Source organism: Canis lupus, chromosome 22 (genome assembly GCF_011100685.1).
Source record: "Canis lupus familiaris isolate Mischka breed German Shepherd chromosome 22, alternate assembly UU_Cfam_GSD_1.0, whole genome shotgun sequence".
In the NCBI taxonomy this organism is placed as follows: Eukaryota; Metazoa; Chordata; class Mammalia; order Carnivora; family Canidae; genus Canis; species Canis lupus.
Genome location: NC_049243.1, coordinates 46026712 through 46052087, shown reverse-complemented (window position 1 = coordinate 46052087; position 25376 = coordinate 46026712). Strand labels below are relative to the sequence as shown.

The 25376-nt window shown below is 43.0% G+C and overlaps 1 protein-coding gene across 1 annotated transcript in view; it reads left to right on the top strand.

The window, feature by feature from the left end:
- Positions 1-25376, top strand: part of ABCC4 (ATP binding cassette subfamily C member 4) — a 245850-nt gene that overhangs the window by 93657 nt on the left and 126817 nt on the right. The window contains 9 exon segments of the mRNA NM_001197174.1: positions 274-363; positions 1694-1885; positions 11536-11630; positions 11855-11941; positions 17937-18033; positions 21941-22150; positions 23631-23771; positions 24151-24188; positions 24761-24855. Of these exon segments, the coding sequence (NP_001184103.1) occupies positions 274-363; positions 1694-1885; positions 11536-11630; positions 11855-11941; positions 17937-18033; positions 21941-22150; positions 23631-23771; positions 24151-24188; positions 24761-24855 (1045 nt within the window).

Sequence of the window (25376 nt, the reverse complement as noted above, 5' to 3'; positions counted from 1 at the left end):
GCCTTGTTGTTTCTACCACTTAAATTCTGTATGAGTCTAGAACTGGGTTCATAATCAAATTTGGTAGGAGAACAGGTTTTCCAAAAGGCAGCTCAATAAATCCCAGAAAATAAGAGTTGATTGAAAAGGAATCCAGGACATAGTATCTTCAAATAAGAAAGAGAGAGATGTGGATAATGTTCACATATCATTGGCTATTAGGTTATTTTCTTTTTGAGGAGATTTGTGTTACTTTATTGAAATGGTCATATTTTTGTAAACTTTAATTTGTAGGCATCAGAAACCCCAACCCTAGAAGGCCTTTCCTTTACTGTGAGACCTGGGGAATTGTTAGCTGTGATTGGACCTGTGGGAGCAGGAAAGGTAAGCCTTGATGCCTTTTGAAGTCTCACTGCCATGCTATATCCCATACTGAAATCTTGGGGTTGGGCTATGTGTAACACTGTTTTGAACTGGGCATATCTAGAATGGCATTTCTCAAGATAGGTTCCATGGAGCATTCCTTTTGTAAGAAGGTTGCACAGCCAAATCAATTTGGTTACCGTATGTTGTGTTTTACATGGTACTACTTCAAGTCATGCACAGTTTACAAATGCTTGTCTGGAAGTGAGATGTGTCAGTGAAGGAAATTCTTTCTGTCACTGCTATCTGGGATAGTGACCAAGAAAATGGGACTTCTTTCTTCAGAGCCTCTTCTATTGGAAGTCTGGAGGTTGTAAGGCACTTTTGGAAAGTGTTAAACATTTCCTTAGAGGACTTTCCCAAGGCATGTTACTGCCCAGTGAGTAATTGTGCAACTAGATGCATGCCACTGTGCTAGGAGCAAAGGATACAAATGTAAGAAGGCTCAGACTCCATTCCCCTCTAGAATCAACCAGGTCCTGGGGTAAGACAGATCTGCCAAAGGATTATTTCAGCTGTTCGTTAGGAGCATTCTGATAGTGCTAGGCACAGACACACCACGTTCATATGTTCTAGAAGACTTGAAGAGGTGTACGTGCCGCACTTAGTCTTGTGTATCTGAAACAAAATACGCAAGGTAAATATCAGATGTGTAAATCATGGGGTGATTATTTACAAGGGTTATTTTCTCTTTGGAAACTTAGTTCAGAGTTTCTGATGCTTTGGATAGATTATTTCCACATAGCTTTTCAGAAAGAAGGATCTTTTTTTTCTTAAATGGCTTCTTGTTTTGTTGGTTTGTTTATTTATTTGAGAGAGAGAGAGAGAGGGGCAGAGGGAGAAGCAGGCTCCATGCAGAGCCTGACGTGAGACTCTATCCCGGGTCTCCAGGATCGCGCCCTGGGCTGAAGGCATCACTAAGCCGCTGGGGCTGCGCAGATACAAGGATCTTGACAAGTAAAGGGTCCCTGCTGCAGGACCACTTGCATCAAACCTCAGATTTACAATGTGTGTATCCTGCTGGCCTTCTCTGTTAAGAATGGCTAACAGTCCTTAAGTGTTGGAGTATAGCATTTTATTTGGGGGAAACGCTACTGGGCAGAGCAGGTGGTTAGACTATTTTGTGAGTATTCGAATTTTATATTGCGCTTTCCATAGCTGTACTTGATTCTACGGATAGTAAAGGAGCTCCGACATGCATGAAAGCCCCGGGCTGGGGAAGGCTGAATCACGGGCTTGTTCCGTGGAGAGTGCTGCCTGCACACATGCGCTTATTTCCAATCTGTTTCAGTCCTCGCTGCTAAGTGCTGTCCTGGGGGAACTGCCCCGGAACCAGGGGCTGGTCAGCGTGCACGGAAGGATCGCCTATGTTTCGCAGCAGCCCTGGGTGTTTCCAGGAACTGTGAGGAGTAATATTTTATTTGGGAAGAAATACGAAAAGGAACGATATGAAAAAGTAATAAAAGCTTGTGCGCTGAGAAAGGTAAGGACTTTGGAATTACATGTGTTTGAATTTCAAAGAGTAATTGTGTTGTTTTAAATGACAAGATTTAGTTCCTTTTTTCTTTTTGGAAGATCTTTGGACATTACTTAATGCTTCAAGCTGGTCTTGGGGTGAATGCACCATAGGTACCTGCCCACATACTACTCTGCTATTTCAATCCTGATGTAAGGATGACATTCACAGGATGATTTTAAAGATTTTATCTCTCTCTCTCTCTCTCTATTTAAAGTTAGCAAGGAGTGAGGGGCAGAGGGAGATGGGGGGGGACTCTCATGTAGACTCCATGCTGAGCACAGACTCCAAAGTGAGGCTCAAACCCATGACCCTGAGATCATGACCAGAGCCCAAATCAAGAACTGCCTAACCGACTGAGCCACCCAGGTGCTCTGAGTTTTATTCACTTTTAACTTTTTATTATTCATTTATTTATGTATTTTTATTTTTATTTTTATTTATTATTTTTTTTTAATTTTTATTTATTTATGATAGTCACACAGAGAGAGAGAGAGAGAGAGAGAGAGAGAGAGAGAGGCAGAGGCAGAGACACAGGCAGAGGGAGAAGCAGGCTCCATGCCCCAGGAGCCCGACGTGGGATTCGATCCCGGGTCTCCAGGATCGCGCCCTGGGCCAAAGGCAGGCACCAAACCGCTGCGCCACCCAGGGATCCCTATTTATGTATTTTTAAAAGATTTTATTTATTTATTTGTGAGACAGAGAGAGAGAGAGAGAGGCAGAGACACAGGCAGAGGGAGAAGCAGGCTCCATGCAGGGAGCCCGATGTGGGACTCGATCCTGGGTCTCCAGGATCAGGCCCTGGGCTGAAGGCGATGCTAAACCGCTGGGCCATCCGGGCTGCCCCACTTTTAACTTTTTGAAGGGATAATTCAAAAATTTGCAGATGCAGAGACAGTCATGTTATTACCCCTCATGTACCCAGCTCCTAGCTTCAGCTGTGCTCTGCTGGAGGTGGGTCTGTCTGTACTGGCACCCCTACCCTTTGCTGCCCCTCCCATACCCCGAATTCTATTGTCGAATATAGACCTCATATAATAGTTCATCTGCAGATATTTCCTTCATCATCGCTAAAAGATAGTTCCTCTGATAAGAAACATTATTGTCCCTAAAAAATGACCCAAATTCCTTAATATCATCAGCATTTTGGTCCAAGTTGACATTTCGTTAGTTATCTCACCAGGAGATCTCCAGAGCAGTTGGTTTGAATCAGATTCCACATGAGGTTTGTGCTTGGCACTTGGTTGATTCATCTCCTGGGTCACTTTTAATCTATAGGTCTCCTCTCCACTTGATTTTTCCCATGTGATTTATTATTTAAAGAAAAGGAAATGCTTTAAGATTTCTTTTGAATGCTACATCATTTCACAAGCGGAGAGATTTTCAGAAATGACATTGTTTTGCAGAAAATGGCAAGATGAAATGTTTGTCATTGGGATTTTAAGTAAAATTGATGAATGAATGATGAACATTGAACTTACGTGATAGAATATAATTTAGCAAAAAGGGAAAAAAAAAAGCAGATACCTATAAATACTATGTGACTCCCTTTAGGTTATAAAAATCAGTGGATAATAGCGTTAAAGGGCTCTCCCCAGGGTCAGTTTAATGCAGTCTGGACATCCAACTGTTCTTTTATACTGTGTGGAAAAGCCTGAGAAAGACTTTTAAAAGTAGGGCATTGAAGGCTCCAAGCCAGCTTTGTGAGGAAATTGTAATTTTGCTTGAACATCATAGATTTTATCAGGTGTGTAGCATTTATTGATGTGGACAAAACATAATTGCTTGTTTAATGGGCTTTTATTTATTTTCCCTTGGTCACTGTTAATGAGAGATTATGTGTTTTGAGACATGACCTCAAGGTAGCACTGATTGGCTAGATTTTTGTGAAATGGTGTATATTGTATAGGAAGAGGCCAAAAGCAAATGTAAAAATTCCCATTTATTCAGAGTCATGTGCTAATCATCTTTCTGCCTGTCACACCTGCATACACATATCTGCACACACGCACACATTAAAAACATGAGTTTTTAATCTTTTATCAGGGCCTTTGATGGCACCATCCTCATTGTTTAGTTCCTAAGACTGAGGCTTATGGAGATGAAAAAATTAAGCCAAACATTCACAGCTCAAGTTCAGATTTGGCATGACTCTAGATTCCATGCTTTTCCACTGGGCCATGATGCCTCCCATCTGAGGAAGTTTGTATGGAGGAGCTACTTTGTTACAGTCAGATAATGGAGGTGGAGACCAGTGTGACCCTGGTGGGAAGCCAGACGTGGAGAGACCGTGGCCACGGTAGACCACCTGCAAAGTTGGTGGGTGATTGCTTGGTATCAGTAGTAGTATTGAGGAACAGTTTTGTGGATGCATGCAGCAAAATGGGAGTGATTCAGTAGTTAAAATCCAGAGCTGGTTTCAAAGGTGTCCAGTTTGAGCATATAACAGCATTTACACAGAGTAGCAGCAATTATTCCAAAACGGTGAAGTCCTGAGGCATATAGCATTATCAGCTAATTATGCAGATTGCTCCTTGTACCACAAGGATGAGTCTCTTCAATGCAGTGGCTGCTAGATGTGGCCAAAGAGGCCAGCGTGTTGTCCACATAACTTCTGTTGTGCCCTTTTGGCTATTACAACCCTAACTAGCTTCTAGTAGGTGAAGTTTTCCTCCTCATACTTAACACCTCTGGCTTTCTGTTCATATGCCACCAGGTAACCTTGATCATTGTAATTACCCTTTAAATACAGGTGGCTGTGTGTGTGTCCAGGAGGAAGAATGTTTAAGACAAGGGTCTACATGGCTAGTAACATTCAGACAGTTAAACATAGTGCCCAGATCATGAATAGCATTTTCACATACAATAGAATTTAAAACTTATGTCTTAATTTGCCTTAAAACACCGAGCCTGTTGCAAATGATAGGTTGAATATTGGTCCCTAACATGACAAGATAAATTATATTCAATTGCCAAAGAGGCTAGGGGGAGCATTCCTGAAAAGAGGGTATGTAAATTTATTTTTATCCTAAATAGGTGTCACTTTTTAAATAATATGTAAATTATATATATCTGATATTTTTTTTGTTGGGGGGGGGAGCATAAAAATTGGATAATTGAGGAAGGTGGAATGTTGAGTTTGCAATGAACACAGCTCAGGCATTTTCTCTTTACCTTCATCAAGTTCAGTTCCTGATGCCCAGGTTAGACTACAAAGGTCCAGACCAGTGTTTACCTTGCATTTCTGGTGATAGCGCAGCCCTGCCTTTCTCTTCCCCCATGTTTGAACATCTCTGGAGAAAGGGAGCTATTGGGATAGTGGCTGCGATCCAGTGTTTTCCATAGACACTGATGCTTTCGCCAAAGCGACATGGGACAACTGGACCAGTGTGTGGACCGTGTTCTAGGGCAGTTCTGTAGGGCACACAGACTCTGGTGGAAAGGAGGTCCTGCAGGGTGGGCTGTTGCTTTGATTCTTGTGTTCATGGCTCGATGTTTATGAACATGGACTGTTTCTTATTCTGCTGTATGGCTTGGGGTCATATAGTCAGGTCCTCTTGTGCTCATTCTCTCCTTGGCAGAAAAGGAGGCCCAGGGTATAGATGTAGTGAAGAGTCCTGCCTGGTCCCTGCTTTGTCACTTTCAACACGTCTTGTTTGTTACCTACCTGGGTCTTTCCTGTCTGCTGCAAATGACATTGGGTCAGAAGATTTTCAAGAGGTTTTGCTGCAGTTCTGAAATGCTATCTATCACTCTGTTTAGGGTTGGTAAAGGCTTTAAGAAACCAGAAAACCACCTGATGAGTTACGCAATCCTTTGCTTATCTCTTGGAATCCATGTGTCAGCGGATGAGCATAAGATGGCCAGGGAGATAGGGGCTTCCTGGAATGATTTTTGCCTGTAGATACAGAGAATGCTTATGTAGTAGGATATAGGATAGCTTTGGCCTTTAGATATCTTGGGTATTAGCTTGGGGTGACTGTTTCCTTTCGTATTAAATGGAGGTGGTATCGGACTACTTTCAGGAGGACCATAGGCAGGCAGTACCTCTAACATGCAGAAATGTTAGGTTTTTGATAAATGAGGGCTGTTATTACTATAATAGCCCTTTTCTCTAAATTCATACAGACATAAAGGATTTTTCCTTGCTGCCTCCCTTAAATCCTGGAATCAAAATAAAACAAAAAAGGCTAACATTTCTCACGTTAAATGTATTGCTAATAACTAATAACTAGGTGTATTATATCAGATCTAATTAAGTTAACTTAAGTCTTTCTGTAGAAAACATGAAATACTATGGGAAGATAGGAAGTAATCATGTTTAGCAGCATTGATTTGGGCTGATGACCTACTCAAAGTGACAGTGTAGTGGGTTAGAACATCATTGAGGGAGCACCTGTTTGAATTCCAAGGCCCTGGAGGCAGACAGGTGTGAATTGAATCTCAGTCTCTGTTTAGCAGCTGTGTGATTTTGGTTCACTGAACCTTACAAAGCTTCAGTTTATCTATAAAATGGAAATGATTATCCTCCAAAAGCGTTTCTTAGGATGAAAGGCAATAATGATCTTATAGCACCTGATTGCTAGGGACATCCCAAGAAGTCACTAAATCTTAGAATCACATACAAGAGATATTAGCTCTTAATTTTAAGAGTAGCCAATTTTGGGTAGAATCATATCCATAAGATGTGACACCTTATGTGACATCTTAAACAGAAGGTGTTTGAGTATACAATTTCCATTATTTGATTTGACATTTGTGTAGGTGCTCTAACCTTGTGCATTACGTAAATTAAAAATATTGTTCTAACATATGCAATGTATCATGATAGTTGCATCTTTTAGCACTTGAAGACTTTTTTTTTTAAAAGATTTTATTTATTCATGAGAGACAGAGAGGGAGGCAGATACACAGGCAGAGGGAGAAGCAGACCATGCAGGGAGCCTGATGTGGGACTCGATCCCAGAAATCTGTGACCACGCCCTGAGCCAAAGGCAGATGCTCAACTGCTGAGTCACCCAGGCATCCCACTTGATGAGGTGTTTTTTGTTTTGTTTTTTTTTTTTGAAGCATTTTTAGACAATATATCCTTGAAGTAATAGCATTGGTAAGTTCAAGTGTAATATTTTCCTACACAGATCACTTGAATTTATAAGCCCCACTGGTGCGCTTACAGGCTTATAGTTTCTTCTCATATTTACTGCATTTCTGCCAATTTGGACGTTTTCTTTTCCGATAACCTTGAGACATTTTCTTTTCTGATAATCTTGATGGTTGTAGAATGATTATGGTTCTACAGTTTTTTATCTCTCAATTGGGATAACTTCTCACATGTAACCAAATAATGAGTACAGAGGGGAAATATGAGACTAATCTAAATATAGAAACTAAGTTTATTGATAGCTCTGTGTGTGTAGAGATCTTCAGCTCTTAACTAATTTTTATATTTTAAATACACTTTTAATTTTAAATACTTTTATTTTTTTAAGATTTGACAGAGAGAGAGAGAGAGAGAACACAAGCCAGAGGAGTGGCAGGCAGAGGGAGAGGGAGTAGACTCCCCGTAGAGCAGGGAGCCTGATGCAGGTCCCATTCTCAGGACCCTGGGATCATGACCTGAGCTGAAGGCAGACACTTAACCAATTGAGCCACCCAGGTGCCTTTAAATACACTTTTAAATATACTTTACATAACCCATTTGGGGCAGCATGATGAGGAATGAAGAATAAAAGACTACGAATTGAGAGGAGTGTGGTTCAGATTCTACATTCCATTTAAGAGCTGGTCGTCCTTTGACCATTATGCGACCTGGTGTCAGTTCCCTCACCTGTGAAGTGGGGCTCCCATTTTGCAGCCTGTGAATATTAAAGATCATTCTTTTTTTTTTTTTTTAATTTATGATAGTCACACACACACACACACAGATACACACAGAGAGAGAGAGAGAGAGAGAGAGAGAGAGAGAGAGAGAGGCAGAGACACAGGCAGAGGGAGAAGCAGGCTCCATGCACCAGGAGCCCGACATGGGATTCGATCCCGGGTCTCCAGGATCGTGCCCTGGGCCAAAGGCAGGCGCTAAACCATTGCGCCACCCAGGGATCCATTAAAGATCATTCTTATCAGGCATCCGAGTGCCAGGCTTGGTGCGTAAATCTTACCATCCTTACCATCGAGGAGCTGGGGAGACAAACCACGCACGTGTACAAATTACGAAGCAGAATAAGGTGGGCCCTTCATGAGAAATACCGAGTCTTGAGAATGAAGTAGAAAGAGCAAGGAGTTCCCATTTCCAATGATTTCATTGAAGAGAAGATTTGAGCTGGGCTTTGAAAGATCTAGGGGATACCGATTAGGCCATGATAGGAATGCCAATCATGGAAGAAAAGTTATGAACAAAGGCCTGGAACTCTTACTGTTTGATTCTGTGATCCAGTCCTCCTTGGCCCCCAGGCTTCATGAATGGTGTCATAAACAGTCAACGGTCTGCTCCATGGTATTTCTGTGGAAGCCTCCACCTTCACCAAAGGCAATTTGCTAGGTTTCTGGCTTGATGGCATCAAACCCAGCATAGTTCTTTCTTGGCTTTTCCTCTAGTGTGTGTGTCTGCTTTTAAATGAAAACAATTATAGACAAAACAGTTGGTTAAATATAATTGAGACATAACTAACATTAGAGTACTTTCTGCTCATTGGGATGATGTGAAGTATACATTCAACTCAGGCTTTTCTTTTTAACCAAACCAGAAAATTGTGGTTAGGAAATTAGCCTGACTCAGATTTTACTTCATATTCTTTGAGATGTTTTTTTCCCTCTGTAGCTTGTCCACAAATAGTTGGCAGAAGCAGCAGCCACTCCAAGTCTTCCTACTAGGCTTAGAGAGAGTCCATTCCCTATTCCCTAACTGTACTGAATCTGAGAGTGGATTTTGAGTGCCATTCTTTAGAGAGTGGCTGAGATTGCTCTGCTATAGCCTGGTGCTATTTTGAGAAGGAAGACAAGGCAATATAAAATCAAGGCATAAAAACTAATAACAGTTTGCAAGGACTGTCAGTGAATCGAGGTCAAGTAAAATGTGGGTGTGGTGGGTGGGTGTGAGTGGGTGGTGGAAGGCAGGGAACTGATTTTAGAATGGCCCATTGTTTTTCACGGAAACCTAAAGCAGGAGCTGGTGTAGTCTTCTGAGCTTAGCAAGGAAGTAATGTGAAATAATGAATTTTCATGATTGACCAATTGTTGCCTTTCACTTACTGCCATCCAGTTAAGCTCTGAGCATGTAGGAATTCTGTGTGTTTCTGTGAACTGTCAGGGAATGGGTTGGGATGGAGATACCCTGTCTTTTCCTTTCTTTTGGTGGCATCCTTTGGGTGATATGATTCATACTGTGAATGAAGTCCCATTTTTGGTTTGATCAAAAAATATGTATCCGTTGCTAGTAGTAGCAAGGTACAGTAAACTCCTGTGTTTTCCCTATGTATAAAAGATGTTAGTCTGCATTTTTGATTGTCACAGCATCCTTGAACTTAGTCATTCTTGTCGCTCCACATTTTGAAGAAGAGGAAGAGGAGCTTAGGGAGGTCAAGGGACTTCCTTGTCATGGACCTTCCAAATGCCTCTTGTTTTCTCCCCAGATTGGTCAAAGGTAGAGACAAAGAGATGAGGGCTCATCTATAGAAAGTTGTTGCTGCATATTCTAGGTTGATGCTTGCGAGATGTGGTAGGTAGATAACCAACACACTCCACCAAACTGATTATCTATGCCAGGAAGCTGTACAGTGATAATTACAGGCCATCTAAATAAAAGATTCTAATATAGTACAATGTAATTTATTTTATTTTTTTATTTTTTTTTTATTTTTTAGTACAATGTAATTTAAATCTGATTATTATCCTGTCATTTTGGGGATGTTATTACCCTTTCCTCCTGCCCCCAGCTATTATGATTTGTCCATTTATTTCCTAAATAATATTCAGATATAATTTGATTGATTCCCCAATCATCATATCCCATCTTATTCTTTGTGGCTTTGAATTTTATCTGGCTTGCATGAAGCAAAATTCTACTTAGTTCAATAGATTCATTCAGTGTCCCTCGAACACAATTACTTCCCTTCTGTTCTTCTGCTCAGACTGATCTTTCTGCTAGTTTTCTTGTACAGATCTTGTCAGTCACTCTACTGTACCTTAAATGTGAAGACAAGGGTCAGGTGTTCACCTTTCTCCAAGGTTGGGAGGTTAAGGTGAGATCAGCAAACTGACTGGTTAAGACATACATGTTCTTTGATAACATAAGTCCTGTGGCTTCACAAACCAGGGGTGAACTGTGGGCTCTCACAAGTAGCCCTGGCTCTGAGGTCCAGACTTGCAAATCCAGGTGCAATATGACGTCTTGCCCATAACGAAGATCTTAGCTCACACCCACTGTTTCCCCCAGCTCAGTAAATGGTGTGCCTGTTCTTCCCCTTTCTCACGTGGAGGACAATACATCATTCCTCTGCCACCACCACAATCCTCGCCCATTCATTAGCAGGTCTTACAGGCTTGACCTTTGAAATTTATTCCGAACATGACCATTGCTTTCCATGTCTGCTGCTCCCATTCCGGTTCTAGCAAGTGTCCTATCTCACCTGCATTAATGCAGTGCCATTCCAATGTGTGCCTTGCTTTCACTCTTTGTGTCCTATCATCTGTTTTCCACAAAGAGGCAAGAGAGGGATTTCTCAAAAACCCTAAGCCTGGTGGGATGCCTGGGTGGCTCAGTGGTTGAGTTTCTGCCTTTTAGCTCAGAGTGTAATCTCGGGATCCGGGATCAACTCCCATGTCCGGCCCCCTGCAGGGAGCCTGCTTCTCTTTCTGCCTCTCTTTCTGCTTCTCTCTCGGTGTCTCTCATAAATAAAAAATCTTTAAAAACAAACCAAGAAAACCCCCTATGCTCCCCACGTCCCCTCTCCAAGTGACTCTGGGTGAAACACCTGGCTTCCCTTATCTTTACTCACTCATTCTTTGCACACTGTCTCCAGCTCTGCTGGGCTCCCTGCTACTCCTGGAACACAGGGCAGGTGACTTCCCTGTGCCCTTTGTGCTCGCTCTTTTCTGCAGGTGGAATGCGTTTCAGGTCTGCCCAGGTGCACTTGTCTTTGTGGAAAGCCCCTCCCATCAGAACCCTTCTCTAAGCCTCGTATAGATGGGATTTTCCTGCGTCTGTCTCCTCTGAGCCAGCTTCCTTTTTCTTCCTAGGTCTTAGGATTTGTACTCCTGCTAATTTTTCATGTTGTCAGTCTCCCTCTATGGAAACTCAAGGGACTTTGCCTTCTTAAAACCAAATTCATTGTGCCCAGAACAGTGCCCGACATATAGTAGATGTTCATTAGACATCAGTTAAGATGGTGAAATGCACGAACATTGTGGGGAAAAGCTGCAGACTAGAAGGGAAAGCCCTGTGTATTTTGGAAAGGTTCAAGGTCCCAATTTACTCACTTTTAAATAGATTTATCTCTATTGATCACGTACGTTTATGAAGAACCAGTGCTGAAAGTCTAGGATGACAGTAGAACACATTTTAAATCTTTTTTTCCCCTCTCTTTCTTTCTTCCTTTTTACTTCTTTCTGTCTCCATGCAGGATTTGCAGTGTTTGGAGGATGGAGATTTAACCGTGATAGGTGATCGGGGAGCGACACTGAGTGGAGGGCAAAAGGCCCGGATCAACCTTGCAAGGTAATCACAGTTGAGTTGCACCTGCTCCCAAGGGTGGCTAACCTGAGAACACCTGCTGCGTAGTGGTGGGGGGTGCCGGGTGCTATATGGAACACCAGCCTTGCCTTATTCCATAGGCTTTTCAAATGAATGGGACCCAAGTTGTTGAATGCTGTCACAACTGGGTGATGTGATCTGGGGAGTGTGAAGCTTTCTCCCCTCTGATGTGGTTTTATATTTTCTAGAGCAGTGTATCAGGACGCAGACATCTACCTCCTGGACGATCCTCTCAGCGCAGTAGATGCGGAAGTTGGCAGGCATTTGTTTGAACTGTGAGTTTACTTGTGTTTGTCATTTCTGTTCTGTTTGAATCCTGTAGTGCTTGGGGTAAAACGTCAAGAAAACCAGTGTACTTCAGAAGACTGTGCGTTCTGCTGTGGTGTCCCTCTGTCTCCTCCCTTCCTTCCTCAGAAGGTCCTTTTTAGAGACATTTTTGGATAATAAAGAGAAGAAAGAGATGGAGCTTACCATCTGTGCCATGAGTGGAGGACATGAAGAAATAGATGGCAGATGTCCCCTTGATATACTTGTCGTTGATAACCAAGACACTGTTGTTGGAATCAGGAACGTGATGCACAGTTTTTAAATCAAAGATTGGGACTTGGTAACGTAGGACTCAATTGCCAGTTCTTTTCCATCATCATTTTTATTGGTGGCATATTAGAAGTGAATTTTTTTTAGTGCCCACAGAGCTTCCATGGAGTGGCCTTGCTGGTTTGTGCTAATTATCCTGCAGATCAGGAAATACTTGGTTATGTCTAGAATTTAAGAATGCCTTATTCCAGTGTGGCCGAGTGGCTCATTTAGTTGAGTGTCTGCCTTCAGCTCAGGTCGTGATCCCAGAGCCCTTGGATTGAGCCCCACATCTGGGTCCTTGGATCATACCCATGTCTGGCTCCTTGTTCATCGGGGAGCCTGCTTCTTCCTCTCCCTCTGCCTGCTCCTTCCCCTAGTTGTGTTCTTTCTCTCTGTGTGTCAAATAAATAAATACAATCTTTAAGAAATTGTCACCTGGGTGATTCAGTGGTTGAGTGTCCGCCTTTGGCTCAGTTCGTAATCCTGGGGTCCTGGGATCGAGTTCTGCATCGGGATTTCTGGAAGGAGCCTGCTTCTTCCTCTGCCTATGTCTCTGCCTCTCTCTCTCTCTCTCTGTCTCTCATGAATAAATGAATTAAATCTTTTAAAAATTTTAAAACAAAAGAATGCCTTTTCCATATTATTTTCCTTATTGTAGTATGGCTTCATGGATTCTTATTAGAATTAATATGTAAGAACCCCAAATGTAGGGTTAACTTGAATTTGAAATCTGATATCTAGAATCTAGCTCATTTCGTGACTCTTTCTTTGTGTTTCTGGAATTTGTTTTCATTTGGTCTTGCTTCATCACCAATTGACTGAAGTAGAATAACTCTAGATCTTTTCTGTACAGACTGTAACCTGACATGCATGACTCATGCTCCCTGCAGAGTCTAGACTGGCGTATTTGGAAGCATTGTGAACTTGCTCTTGCTAAAATTGCATCATGTCTACCCCACAGTTATCTTACTGTTGTTCACATTGTCAGAGCCAGCCGGTGCTTTCCAGTGCACTTCTGATCCCCTAACTTATGCCCAGAGATAGATTCTCTAGCAAATTATCTTGCACAAAACCTCGTTATTTACAAAGGAGGACTGAAACAACAGACATGGATTTTCTCCCAGTCCTGGAGGCTGAAAGTCCAGATCAGGGTGCTGGCATTTTGGTTTCTCTTGAGACCTCTCTCCTTGGTTATCTGATGGCTGCCTACTTCCTGTGTCCATACATGGGTTTGCCTCTGTGCGTATGCACCCCTGGTGGCTTTCTCCTTAGGTGCTTTTTTAAAAAAAGAAAAAGATTAATTTATTTGAGGGAGGCTCAAGTACGCTTGTGTTTGGGGGATGGGCAGAGGGAGAGAATGTCAAGCAGACTCCCCACTGAGCACGGGGCCCCAAGTGAAGCTCAATACCATCACCTCTGAGACCATGACCTGAGCTGAAACCAAGAGTTGTGTGCTTAACTGACTGAGCCATCTTGGGCACCCCATCTACTTATGTCTTAGTCTCTTCTAAGAATACAGGTCAGATTAGATACAGGCCCATAGTTAAGGCCTTATTTTTATTTTTAAAAGATTATTTATTCATGAGAGACCCAGAGACACAGGCAGAGGGAGAAGCAGGCTCCCTGCGGGGAGCCCAATGTGGTACTTGATCCCAGGACCCCAGGATCACATCCTGAGCCTAAGGCAGACACTCAACCACTGAGCCACCCAGGTGCCCTGAGGCTTTATTTTTTTAACGTCCATCATCTCTTTAGGGGTCCTGTCACCAAATTACAAAGTACTGAGGGTTAAGGCATCAATGTGAATTTTGGAGAGAGGCTGGGAAGACCAAATTAAAGTCCTAAGTAGCAAAGTAAAGAGAGTTTAGCAGAGTCATCAGTGTGAGGAAGAGGCAGCCCTGGGCTCCGGATACCAGAAGCCTGGGACTCAGTGTCCCCTCAGTATTGGTTCCTAATATTCCCTCATCTGGCTGCCCATGAGTGTTTATATACAGAGTGCTTAGTTTTGGGATGATGACAAGTTCTGAAGGTAGGTGGTGGTGATAGTTGCACAACAGTGTGCGTGTACATAATGCTATTGGGAATACTATGCTTACAAATGGGTAAAATGGTAAATCATATACACATTTTACCACAATTTAAAGTAAAAGTACATAGCAGTGTCAAATATTTCAGATCTCAGAAAGCCAAGCCCCTGATGCTTGACATGGTCTCCAGAGCTTTGATCCCACTCCCCTTCCCATCCCTTCCTGATCATGAGTTAATGAATTTTCCCTTAGGAACGTGCTTTGTGGCTTGTGACTGAGTGCAGTGACAAGACCTAGAGCCTACCTTGCACCCTGGGCTGCAGCAGGAGCAGCCCCACCTCTCTGTCCCGAACGCCTGAATTCACCAATGTGTGCCACCCCATCTGGGGTGGGTCTGCACAAGCTCTCCACTCCCAGAACAGAGTCTGTTGGCCACTGTGCTTATGTTCCTTGGGAGGAGAGTGGATGCCGATCGCATTGCCAAGTACCAATGTGCTTATCACAGAAGCTCACCCAAGTTCTCCTTTGAACACGGGAGGTATTTATATAAAGTCCTCTTGCCTTTAGGGTTTTATGGCTTTGGATATACACTTGATAGGAGCAAGCTTGTTAAAATTGTTGTTTTGCTAATCAGAACCACGTTCTTTGGGGGAAACTTAGGGCAGGGAGCACGAATGCAATTTAGGAAATCACTCAGCAGCAGCTGGAGAATGTTCTCAACGAGCTAGAAAATTGGACGGAACAATATGCTCTGAAAGATGGCGGTTGTGTTGAAGCTCAGTAATGTGAAGTGTTTTGTATTAAAAGTGAATGAATTACACTTCTCCTTGCCATTAACAGTTTACTTCCGCCATGAATATATATCCAAGGTTATTAATGTTTGCAAGTTTTACAACTATATGTTGTAAACGTGGATGTGGGTTCTGTCCCATGCAGGAGGCCCTTAGCTGAATGGGTGCCAGGCTAACCTGTTTTAGCAATGCAGCTTGTCTTCTTTTAGAAAGCGTCCACCCCAGAGCCCTCAGTACTGCATACCCCCTTCTTTGAGCCAGTCCTTACCTGAAAGCCCCACAGGGCCACCTCTTCAGCTTCACTGCTTTGGCCTTTGCAGGTCCCCTTCACATGCAGGCTGCAGCTCAGCATCTTCAAATGGAGAAGAACATTCTTTGCAGTCCTAGCAGGTCCTCACCTGTGCTTTGTGCTCAGGCCACGCTGGCTTTCAAGGAGTCGCCTGATCGGGGCATGTCCCTTTCTCACGGCTGCCAGTCTGCCAATCCTGATCCTTCTGTCCAGGAGCCAGGGAGCAGTGTGCCAGGGCAGAGACGACTGAGGCCATTTCTGCTGTTCCCTGTCCTTCTGGGAAGGTGGCGTGGGGGCGGGACTGTTCTTTTCTGTCTTCCCACAGCCCACCCTGTACTGGTGCACTGATGACTTCTCCCCACCCTGACTCCACTGTGAATGCATGAAGGCGCCTTGTGCAGATCCTTTCTGTCTCCATAGCATGGCGTGGGTCTCCTACATCCAAGATCACAGTCCTCCCCTTGCTTTTCCTTCATAGCAGACATCATGCCCCGAGAGTGCAGTCTCTGCATTTGTTTGATATTCCTCCTTCCACACACAATACAGAGAGGGTTGGCTGTTTTCTTGTCTTATGGATATGAACACACTTAGAATGGTGCCTGGTAGCTGAACAAATGTCTGCTGATTGAATGACGGTAGCGAATGCCTTGCTTGTATCCCCTCTATCACAGTACATGTCCCCTCTTTTTTTTTTTTTTTAAGAGTTTATTCATGAGAGACACAGAGAAGCAGAGACATGGGCAGAGGGAGAAGCAGACTCCCTGTGGCTAGCCCGATGCAGGACTTAATCCTAGGACCCCGGGATCACGACCTGAACTGAAGGCAGATGCTCAATCACTGAGTCACCCAGGTGCCCAGTACACGTCCCCTCTTAACACAGCCCTTCTACAGGATGAGCATTACATAACTTGTTACTGAATCTTTTTTTTTTTTTAAATGACATGACATGGAAACTTTTACTGTTAAAAATTTGGCAAATACAGCATTTTCGTGGAGATTTTGGTTATAAAACATAATCGAGGAAAAATGTAAAGGTGTCACCTAATAACATCATTGTAATTCTATTCCTTTATCTTTGGTGGAATGTTAGGAAGGAAACCTTTTAAAACTTGCTTTGGTCCATCTTGGACATAGCAACCCCATCAGATTTGTTTGGTTAATAGCCCCTTCAGGGATTGTGAGTATGGAATTTTGAATAAAGGAGAACCAATTCCATTAAACACTTTTGTGTTAAGCCCAAAGAGGGGTTTACTCGGTCAACACACTTAGAAATGAAAGCCACACCAAGATCTGTCAAAAGGGAAACAATCCTTCTGGACTCAAAGAATGGAATAATAGTATGTACATGTCATTCTGGGGCTTATCTGATCTCAGGGCCAGTCTTAGAGGTTTCCCCTTAGAACTTTTCTGTCCTGAGTTTGAAGCAAAGGGCCATTTGTGGGTTAGAGAAGATGGAGAACATGCCATTCATCGAGCTGATCAGTACTCTTCCCAGAACATGCTATAAGTTGTCAGCAGTCTTATTTTGAGATGGAGGAACTGAGGTTCACAGAGTTGTAGTAGCTCACCTGGCCTTGTCTGGCTTAGAACACTCTAGTCCGGGTGCCTCCAGAACTCCTGACCTGACCCAACTAAGCAGGTTGAGTTTTGGCCCATGTTGTTGAAATTTGCTCTGCAAGGGCCTGAGGTACCCAGAGTGAGGGCCTTGGGCCCTCTGTACCTCTGGTCTGGGCTGCTCACTTACCTGGAGAGGTTGCAAAAGAGGTTGTAAAATAAGGAGTAGGTTGTATGTAGGGTTACTGTAAAAAAAACAAAAACAAAAAACTTGAGTACTGACAGGGGCTTTTATCTGAGACAGTTGGCCTGTCCTTAGAGCCAATGGATGAAATCCACTATGATTTGGGCCATTTGGATTCTCTTCTTTCATATTCACATTAGGAAGATTTTCAGTCCTAATGAAAGATGATATGCTTCCTGGATGGGACTGACTGTGGGGACATTATAGACAATAATTGAGGGCATGCCAGCATTTGTCTTGTAATAGTATTTGGGAAGAAGTGTCTAGAAAATGCTCTTTAGTGAAGGTCACTGAGAATTTAAGGATTTTTTTTTTTTTTTGGTGATTATATGCTTTATAAATCATAATCACCTAGGAGACTAAGAAAAGTGTACATGTTTTTGTATGACATAGATCCCTCCTTCTCCTATGCCTATAAAGGTATGAAATAATTAGTATTTCTGTTCAATTAGGTTTTGGAATCTCAATGTTGCTCAGTTTTCATCATGATATATATAAATGTTGAATTTTAGAGTAGGAGAAATTTTAGCACTTGGTAGCTCCTTCACTGGACTGCTTTTTAGAATTTCTTGGAAGAGCTGGACTCACACTTCTGATAAACTTGAAGGGCCTGCTGGAGTTCATTGATTTACATTTGAATTTGATTTGTATTTGCCCTGGTACTTAAACTATAGGTCTTTGACTTTGATATTGTCTTTGTCTCACTGTGTTTTCAAAATGTGTGTTTTTCAATTTGGAGTACCCCTATTAACAGTTTTTGCATACTGTATTCTTTTACATTTGTAGGTGTATTTGCCAGACCTTGCATGAGAAGATCACAATCTTAGTGACTCACCAGTTGCAGTACCTAAAAGCTGCAAGTCAGATTCTGATATTGAAAGAAGTAAGTAATTTCTAGAAGTCTGTGGAACGTGCTAGCACTCCGATGTGTTGAAAGTGAGACCTCCCAGCAGGTCTCTCCATGGATTATTCCACCACCCCCCTCCCTCGCCCCCGCCCCGCGGGTTAGTTCTAAACTCCCTCTCCTTCCTCCTATTTGCATCTTGTCCTTCCCAGAACATGACTCCAAAGACATATAGAAATTTACCTATTGCATTCCAAGCCATTTTACCATAAAGTCAATAAAATTGCTACCTCAGAATTTTAAATCTTAACTGTTCTCGCAACATTGTTCAGGATAATGATGATGCGTTTTTTTGTTTGTTTGTTTTTGTTTGGTTTGGTTTTGTTTTAGATTATTCATGAGAGAGAGAGAGAGAGAGAGAGAAAGAGGCAGAGACACAGGCAGAGGGAGAAAGCAGGCTCCATGCAGGGAGCCTGACGTGGGACTCGATCCCGGGTCTCCAGGATCAGGCCCTGGGCTGAAGGCAGCACTAAACTGCTGAGCCACATGGGCTGCCCACCCCCCCCCCCTTTTTTTTTTTTTTTCAAAGAAAGCTTTGTTTTCCTCCTCCAGAATGTAAGTGAACATGTATTAGAGAGTAGAGATACTAAGACATGTTTCTATTTGTCATATGCGGTTTACTGAAAGAGCGTCCTCTGTTAACAACAGAGGCATGGTTGGAACGCTGAGTGCCCCTGGTTGAGACATGCGCTCCTGGGAATAGCCAGTTCCTCGTCTCCCAGCAGAGTGTTTTGTGCATTCCCAGTACATGTGAAAGTCTGGGCAGCAGTAAGACCAGGCCCTGCCATTACAGCTTGCATTCTTATGGGCGTAGATGTAAACGGAGGGATTGAGGAGGGGAGCAGCTGATAGCATGACCTCCTCCCCAGGGAAGGTGGTATGTCGGGACCTGAGTGACATGAAGGGGTTGGCCACCCAGTCATCTAGGCGGAGGGAGGCAGAGGCAAGTGGTCCCCCTTATGGGGGTCCCGAGGAAGGAGCTAATCCGACATGTTGGAATGGCCAGAGGGCCAGTATATCTGAGGTAGAGTCAGTGGGCAAATGTGAGGAAGATGCATTTAGATCAGTGCTTAGCTGGCCCAGTAATGGGTTGGAATCCATTGGACAGTCCAGAGCAGAAGAGTGTTATGTTCTAATGCACAGTTTTAAAAGATCCCTCTTGATGTTTGTTGGAGGCCCAACAGTGGAAGCAATTAGTATTAAGATTTTATTTGTCAGAGGGAGAGAGAGCAGGAGCATAAGCAGAGGGAGTGGTAGAGGGAGAAGCAGGACCTCTGCCCAGTAGGGAGCCCGATATGGGACTCAGTCCTAGGAACTGAGAATCACATCCGGAGCTGAAGACAGATGCTTAACCGAATGAGCCACCCAGGTGTCCCAACAGCAGAAAAAATGAGAAGTCTCTGTGAATGTTGGAAGATGGTATTATGGGCTCAGGCCTAGTGTGTCAGTTTCTATAGCTGCCATAATAAAGTACCACAAAACTGGGGGCTTCAACAGTGGAAGCTTATCTTCTTCAACCTTCTTTTTTTTTTTTTTTTTTTTTTTTAAATTTTTTTTTTATTTATTTATGATAGTCACAGAGAGAGAAAGAGAGAGAGGCAGAGACATAGGCAGAGGGAGAAGCAGGCTCCATGCACCGGAAGCCCGATGTGGGATTCGATCCCGGGTCTCCAGGATCGCGCCCTGGGCCAAAGGCAGGTGCCAAACCGCTGCGCCACCCAGGGATCCCTTCTTCAACCTTCTGAAGGCTACCAGGCCAAAATCAAGGTGTTAGTAGGGTCATGCTCTCCCTGATGGCTCCTGGGGAGAATCCTTCATCGCCTCTTCTGGCTTCTGGTGTTTGCCCGCAGTCCTGGCATTCTTGGCTTCCAGCTGCAGCATCTTGGTCTGGACCTCTTGTCACATGGTGACAGCAGTCCTGGTGGATTTGGGGTCTACCCTACTACTCCAGTATGTCTTCAGCTTGATCACATCTACAAACATCCCATTTCTAAATTAAGTCATATCCATAGGTATCACATTTGGGCCTTGATTGTATGTTTTTGGGGGCTCACCATTCCACCCCCCACGTAGCACGGGTTTAGGGTTCGAGATAAATGAGACTTTTCCAGACTTTTGTAGGTGTTTGATGTTTCAGTCATGGCTTGTGTTTGCTCTGAGCCTTAGCACCTCAATCATTAATCTTGGTCTGCTCTAGCAGGCCCTTGCTCAGACCATCACTTCATCAAATGAAGTTCTGCCTTATGAAAGACGCTAGGACTGCAGAATCTCTGCTCTTTTGAAGCGGTTTCACAGCTCTGCTCTTCTCCTGTCCTCTAGGAATAGGAAGCTCTGAGTCCCCAGACTTGAGAACACTTAACTTCATGTGTAGAGGGAGTGAAGCGAGTCTGGTAAAACCTTGGTTTTTGCAGGATTAGGAGTATAAAGCCAATGGGCTGGATGACAATCTACTGAGCAGTGGGTTGGCCAGTCCTGGATCTTATGGGGTCCCCTTAACTACTTTTTCCGAGGACCTGACTCCCAATTTCAGTACTGTCAGAGCTAGCGTTTGTCTCCCAGTGAGCTTCCCTAGATGAGTTAACCCATCCCTACTGTCCGTGTGTGGTCCCTCTCTAGCAGCTGAGGTGTGTGTGTGGGGCATGGGGATAGCTACTCTTGTGTCCACTTTTGTCTGTACCTTGTGGCTGAGTGAAGTTACTGTCTCTAGACCACTAGTTTCTTTTTGCCTCTTATATGTACTAAGTGGAATGTGCTAAGTTAATTAAATAAGGCATATGAATTTTGCCCCCCCCCCCAATTGACCAGGCGCACTATACTGTGAATAATTTTCTAATTCTGTAGTATCAGAATGGTTCCCACAAGCTTTGTTGGATTTTTCTCTATAGCCTACCACAGTGCATGGGATGAGGGGGTGGGTACCAGGTAGGGCCCGGGCTGCCTGCCTTCGCCAGAGCTGCCCTTTGCCTAATATTTTGTTTACCACTGAGTAGATTAGCCAAGTATTCTTTTGTGGGGTGAGAAGACTGTGAAGACACCACATTATTTTATGTAACTCTGTGAGGAAGGAGGAACACACAATTTTGTGTGTGTTCCAAGAAAAATATTTGATTAGCTAGAGCTTAAGGAGTTGCTTGATTTGGGAAAGGCTAATTGGATGTTTATGAGTGGTGCTTCTTAACCTTTATTTTCTTGAATTTGATTGCACTGACTCTGCCTTAGGTTTCATTGACCTGTGTAGACTACGAAGGCATTAGAATCACCCAATTCTAATGGCTACCTAAGTTAATGACTTTAGCAGGTAAACTATTGAATTTTCAGTTGAGAATTTTCTGAGTTTGTCGGCAGTTTCAGAATAATGACCCTGTGTCCAGGGCTACCTCCTACATGTCTTGTCCCGGTTCAGCATGTGATAACAGGGCCATGATCAACAGAGATTTGATTGGTGACTGTCCCATGCACAGGAGCTTGTGTCCACATTTGTGTCAAGCTTCACTCTTTCCTGGAGTATCCTCCCCAGTTTGACTTTGTTCTTTTAAATACATGACATGTGCCTTAATTTCCATATTGTCTAAATAGACTGTACTGATAATGCTAGGAACGTTTGTGCTTTTGCTTCTTTAAATGCCCTGGAAGTTAGTGAGAGTTCCATATTTTTATGGTATGTCTGCAGCAATTACCACAGGATTTGGCAGAGAACAGAAGAGTCAATTCTGTGTCCAGTTGAATTGAACTAGATGTATTAACCAGAATTCCAGGCGTCAGAGCAGATTTTTTTAAAGAAAATTATAATCTAAGACTGGTTAACTTTTTTCTTTTGATTAGTGTCATATTAGATTCATGTTATCAAATGCAAATGAACTGTCAAATTATTCTTTTTTTATTTTAGGGCAAAATGGTGCAAAAGGGCACCTACACAGAGTTTCTGAAATCCGGGGTAGATTTCGGCTCTCTTTTGAAGAAGGAAAATGAGGAGGCTGACCAGAGTCCAGCTCCAGGATCTCCCATCCTGAGGACTCGGAGCTTCTCAGAGTCTTCTCTTTGGTCCCAGCAATCTTCAAGACACTCGCTGAAAGATAGCGCTCCTGAGGCACAAGATGTGAGTTCTCCTCTTGTTGCAAACCCTGGTTGTCTTCTCTTCCTCATGCATCTTCCTTTTGTGACGCTCATGACATCTCCATTTCTCTCAGAGTTGATTCTAAGTTTCCACAGCCTTGTTTCATGCAGTTGGTAGAATTAGAATGAAGGGAGCAAGCTTGATCAGGGCTCTCCTTGGGTGCTGGATGGAAAATCTCATGGGGCTTAGGAGTGGGTATACTGCTGACAGTTCCTAGCAGCATCTCATACTGCTGATGGAACTCTTGAATTTACCATAGGTAAATCTTCCTTGCCCTGGTGGTACTAGGCTTCCTTTTTGCATCCAAACATTAAATTGGTCAATCAAAATATTTTATTTATTTATTCATGAGAGACACAGAGAGAGAGGCAGAGACACAGAGGGACAAGCAGGCTCCATGCAGGGAGCCCAATGTGGGACTTGATCCCGGAATTCCAAGATCACGCTCTGAGCCAAAGGCAGATGCTCAACCGCTGAGCCACCCAGGTGTCCCCAAACATTAAAGACCCCTCCCACCGAGTCCTGCAATGATTGACATTAAATCAGTTAACTTTTTTTTTTATATGGTCGGAATGTTGTGCCACTGCAGATGACTGATGGGTATTATTTTGTTCCATTGTCAGATGGTTTTTGATGGGACAGAAGTAGAACATGTGAAGGATCTGGCAGGTAGCAGACACTTTAGAGTTAGTTCCCATCTTTCTTTCTCACATTTTGAGTCCAAGAACCACATCTTATCCATCTTTGAAATCGCGGAGGGCAGTATATACCAAGGACATCAGTTTGTTCTACGTTCTCCTGAGAGAAGTGCAGAAATGCTCTACATCTCAGGTAGTCCTCAATATCCAAACCCTCACAATCCAAATCTGAAAGGCTGGATGATTTGGATAAGGCTTCAGATTAGTTCCTCAACATTCCAGACTTGCAAATCAATTTCTGAATTCAGGAGCCAGAAGATTCAGACCACGTGCTATCCCTCGCTATCCTGAACCTTTATTTCTACTCAGTTTACTATATTTGGCCTATGTTTTGAGCTCCTGTTATGTTTCCTGTTTCTGTCACTGCGTGACACAAATAATCTACATTAGCTCCATATCATTTTCTCTATTGTGGAAAAAGCTTCTCGTGAATTGGGTACATTGTGCATGTGCTAGAAACTTTCGTTTAAGCAAAGCCAAACAGTTGTGAATAACCTTGTACAATCAATGTTTCCTTTTTGCTAATCAGTTCCTAAAACTGGGATAGCTTCACCCAGTGGTGAATACATACATGATTTGGCTAGATATTTTTACACCATTCTCCACAGGAGATAGAGGTTTTTGTACTCCTACCAGTGCAAGTTAGATAGACTTGTTTTCTCATGGCTTTGCCAACAGAACCTGGTGTTGAACTTTTGAAATTTTGGGGTATGTTATATAAAATTTGCCTCTTATTACTTCTCCCCCTTCCCTTCCCTTCTCAGATTGAGAATACACAGGTTGCTTTGTCAGAGGAGAGGCGTTCAGAAGGAAAAGTTGGTTTTAAGGCCTATAGGAATTACTTAACAGCCGGTGCTCACTGGTTTGTCATCGTTTTCCTTATTCTACTAAACATCGCATCTCAGGTAAATAGGGCATTTATTTTGTTTTGTGGCCTCAGCTTGATTACAGTACTGCTTACACTATATGTATTTACACTATTATTACCATATTTTGCAGTCCACTTGGATTTGCATGGAAACGTGCTATCTTGGGGAACAAAGTAACTGACGTTTACTGCTGTTGCTTGTATATTACAGAGAGCTTCTAGAAAAAAAAATGTCTTTTAAAGATTTTAAAATGTAATAGGCACTTACTTGACGTGTTGTTACCTGGGATGTTGGGCTTGCTATAGACCAGAGCTGGAAGAGCTGTGTGCATTTTCCAGAGCCTTTTGACTATCCCCCTAGGTGAGTGACAGTGTTGGCGTGCCAAGTGATGTGTGATGATTTTTCTCTGTTCTAGGTTGCCTATGTTCTTCAGGACTGGTGGCTGTCCTATTGGTGAGTGGTTTTACGTCTGATGAAAGGTGCCATAAAATTGGCAGGCAGCCTCTCTTTGCCACGGAGTCAGGCAGAGGCGAGTTTTTTAGCCTCCTGTCTTAATCTTCCCTTAGTTTCCAGGAAGAGAAAGAAAAAGTTCTTGTTGGTAGAGTGTAACTTTTCCATGGTCTGTCCCCACATCTGATACTCCACAGTTTTGAGAACTGAAAGTTGAATTTTTATAAGGTGGATGTACCCAGGCCCTTTGACACTGGGAATCCTTTTTTAAATTTATTAATATTTTTATTTATTTATTCATGAGAGACAGAGAGGCAGAGACACAGGCAGAGGGAGAAGGAGGCTCCCTGCAGGAAGTCCGATACAGGATTCAATCCCAGGACTCCGGGATCACGACCTGGGCCTAAGGCAGATGCTCAACCACTGAGCCACCCAAGTGTCCTAGTTGCTGGGAATCCTTTTCTGGCATTAGTCATGTCTCCCAAATTCAGGCTTTTTTTTTTTTTGTTTTGTTTTGTTATTGTTGTTCTAAATTCCATCTATAGTTTAATATTTTTTTCTCCCTTTTTCCACAGGGCAAATGAACAAAGTGCCCTGAATGTCACGGTAGATGGAAAAGAAAATGTCACTGAGAAGCTCGATCTTCCCTGGTACTTAGGAATTTATTCAGGTAAAGTTTAATCATTCGTTTTATTATCCGGGAGTCTGAGGTGCTTACAATGAGCCTGTGTGAGTAACTAGGGCTTCCAGGAGTAATTCAGTAATGTCTTAACAGATTAAGAGTCTGAGTCGCATTTACTCTGTGAATTAATTAGAATAATTATTTTTAAAATCTACTAGAAGAAAGAGGTTGAATGAAGACTCTTAATTTGCTCTGTACTGGATTTTGGAAGTTAAACCAGGATTGAGCATTCAGAAAATCAGCCACTGGAAATATGTGGCTATTGTCTATTCTAATAGGTTGCTTTAGCTAAATCTTATATCATTATTTGGATGGGCAAGGGGATTAGAAACGGATCCCCACCCTGTGATTCGGATTGTTCCAATTCTGTCTGAATAAACCCCTGGCTTTTATTGAACTTGGATGAAATCCTCTGGCAGCAAGGTTCCCCCAAATAAAAGCATTATTTCCTCGCAGGTATGCAAAGCTCCCTTCCCCATACTGCTCATCTCTTGGGCTTCACTAATTAC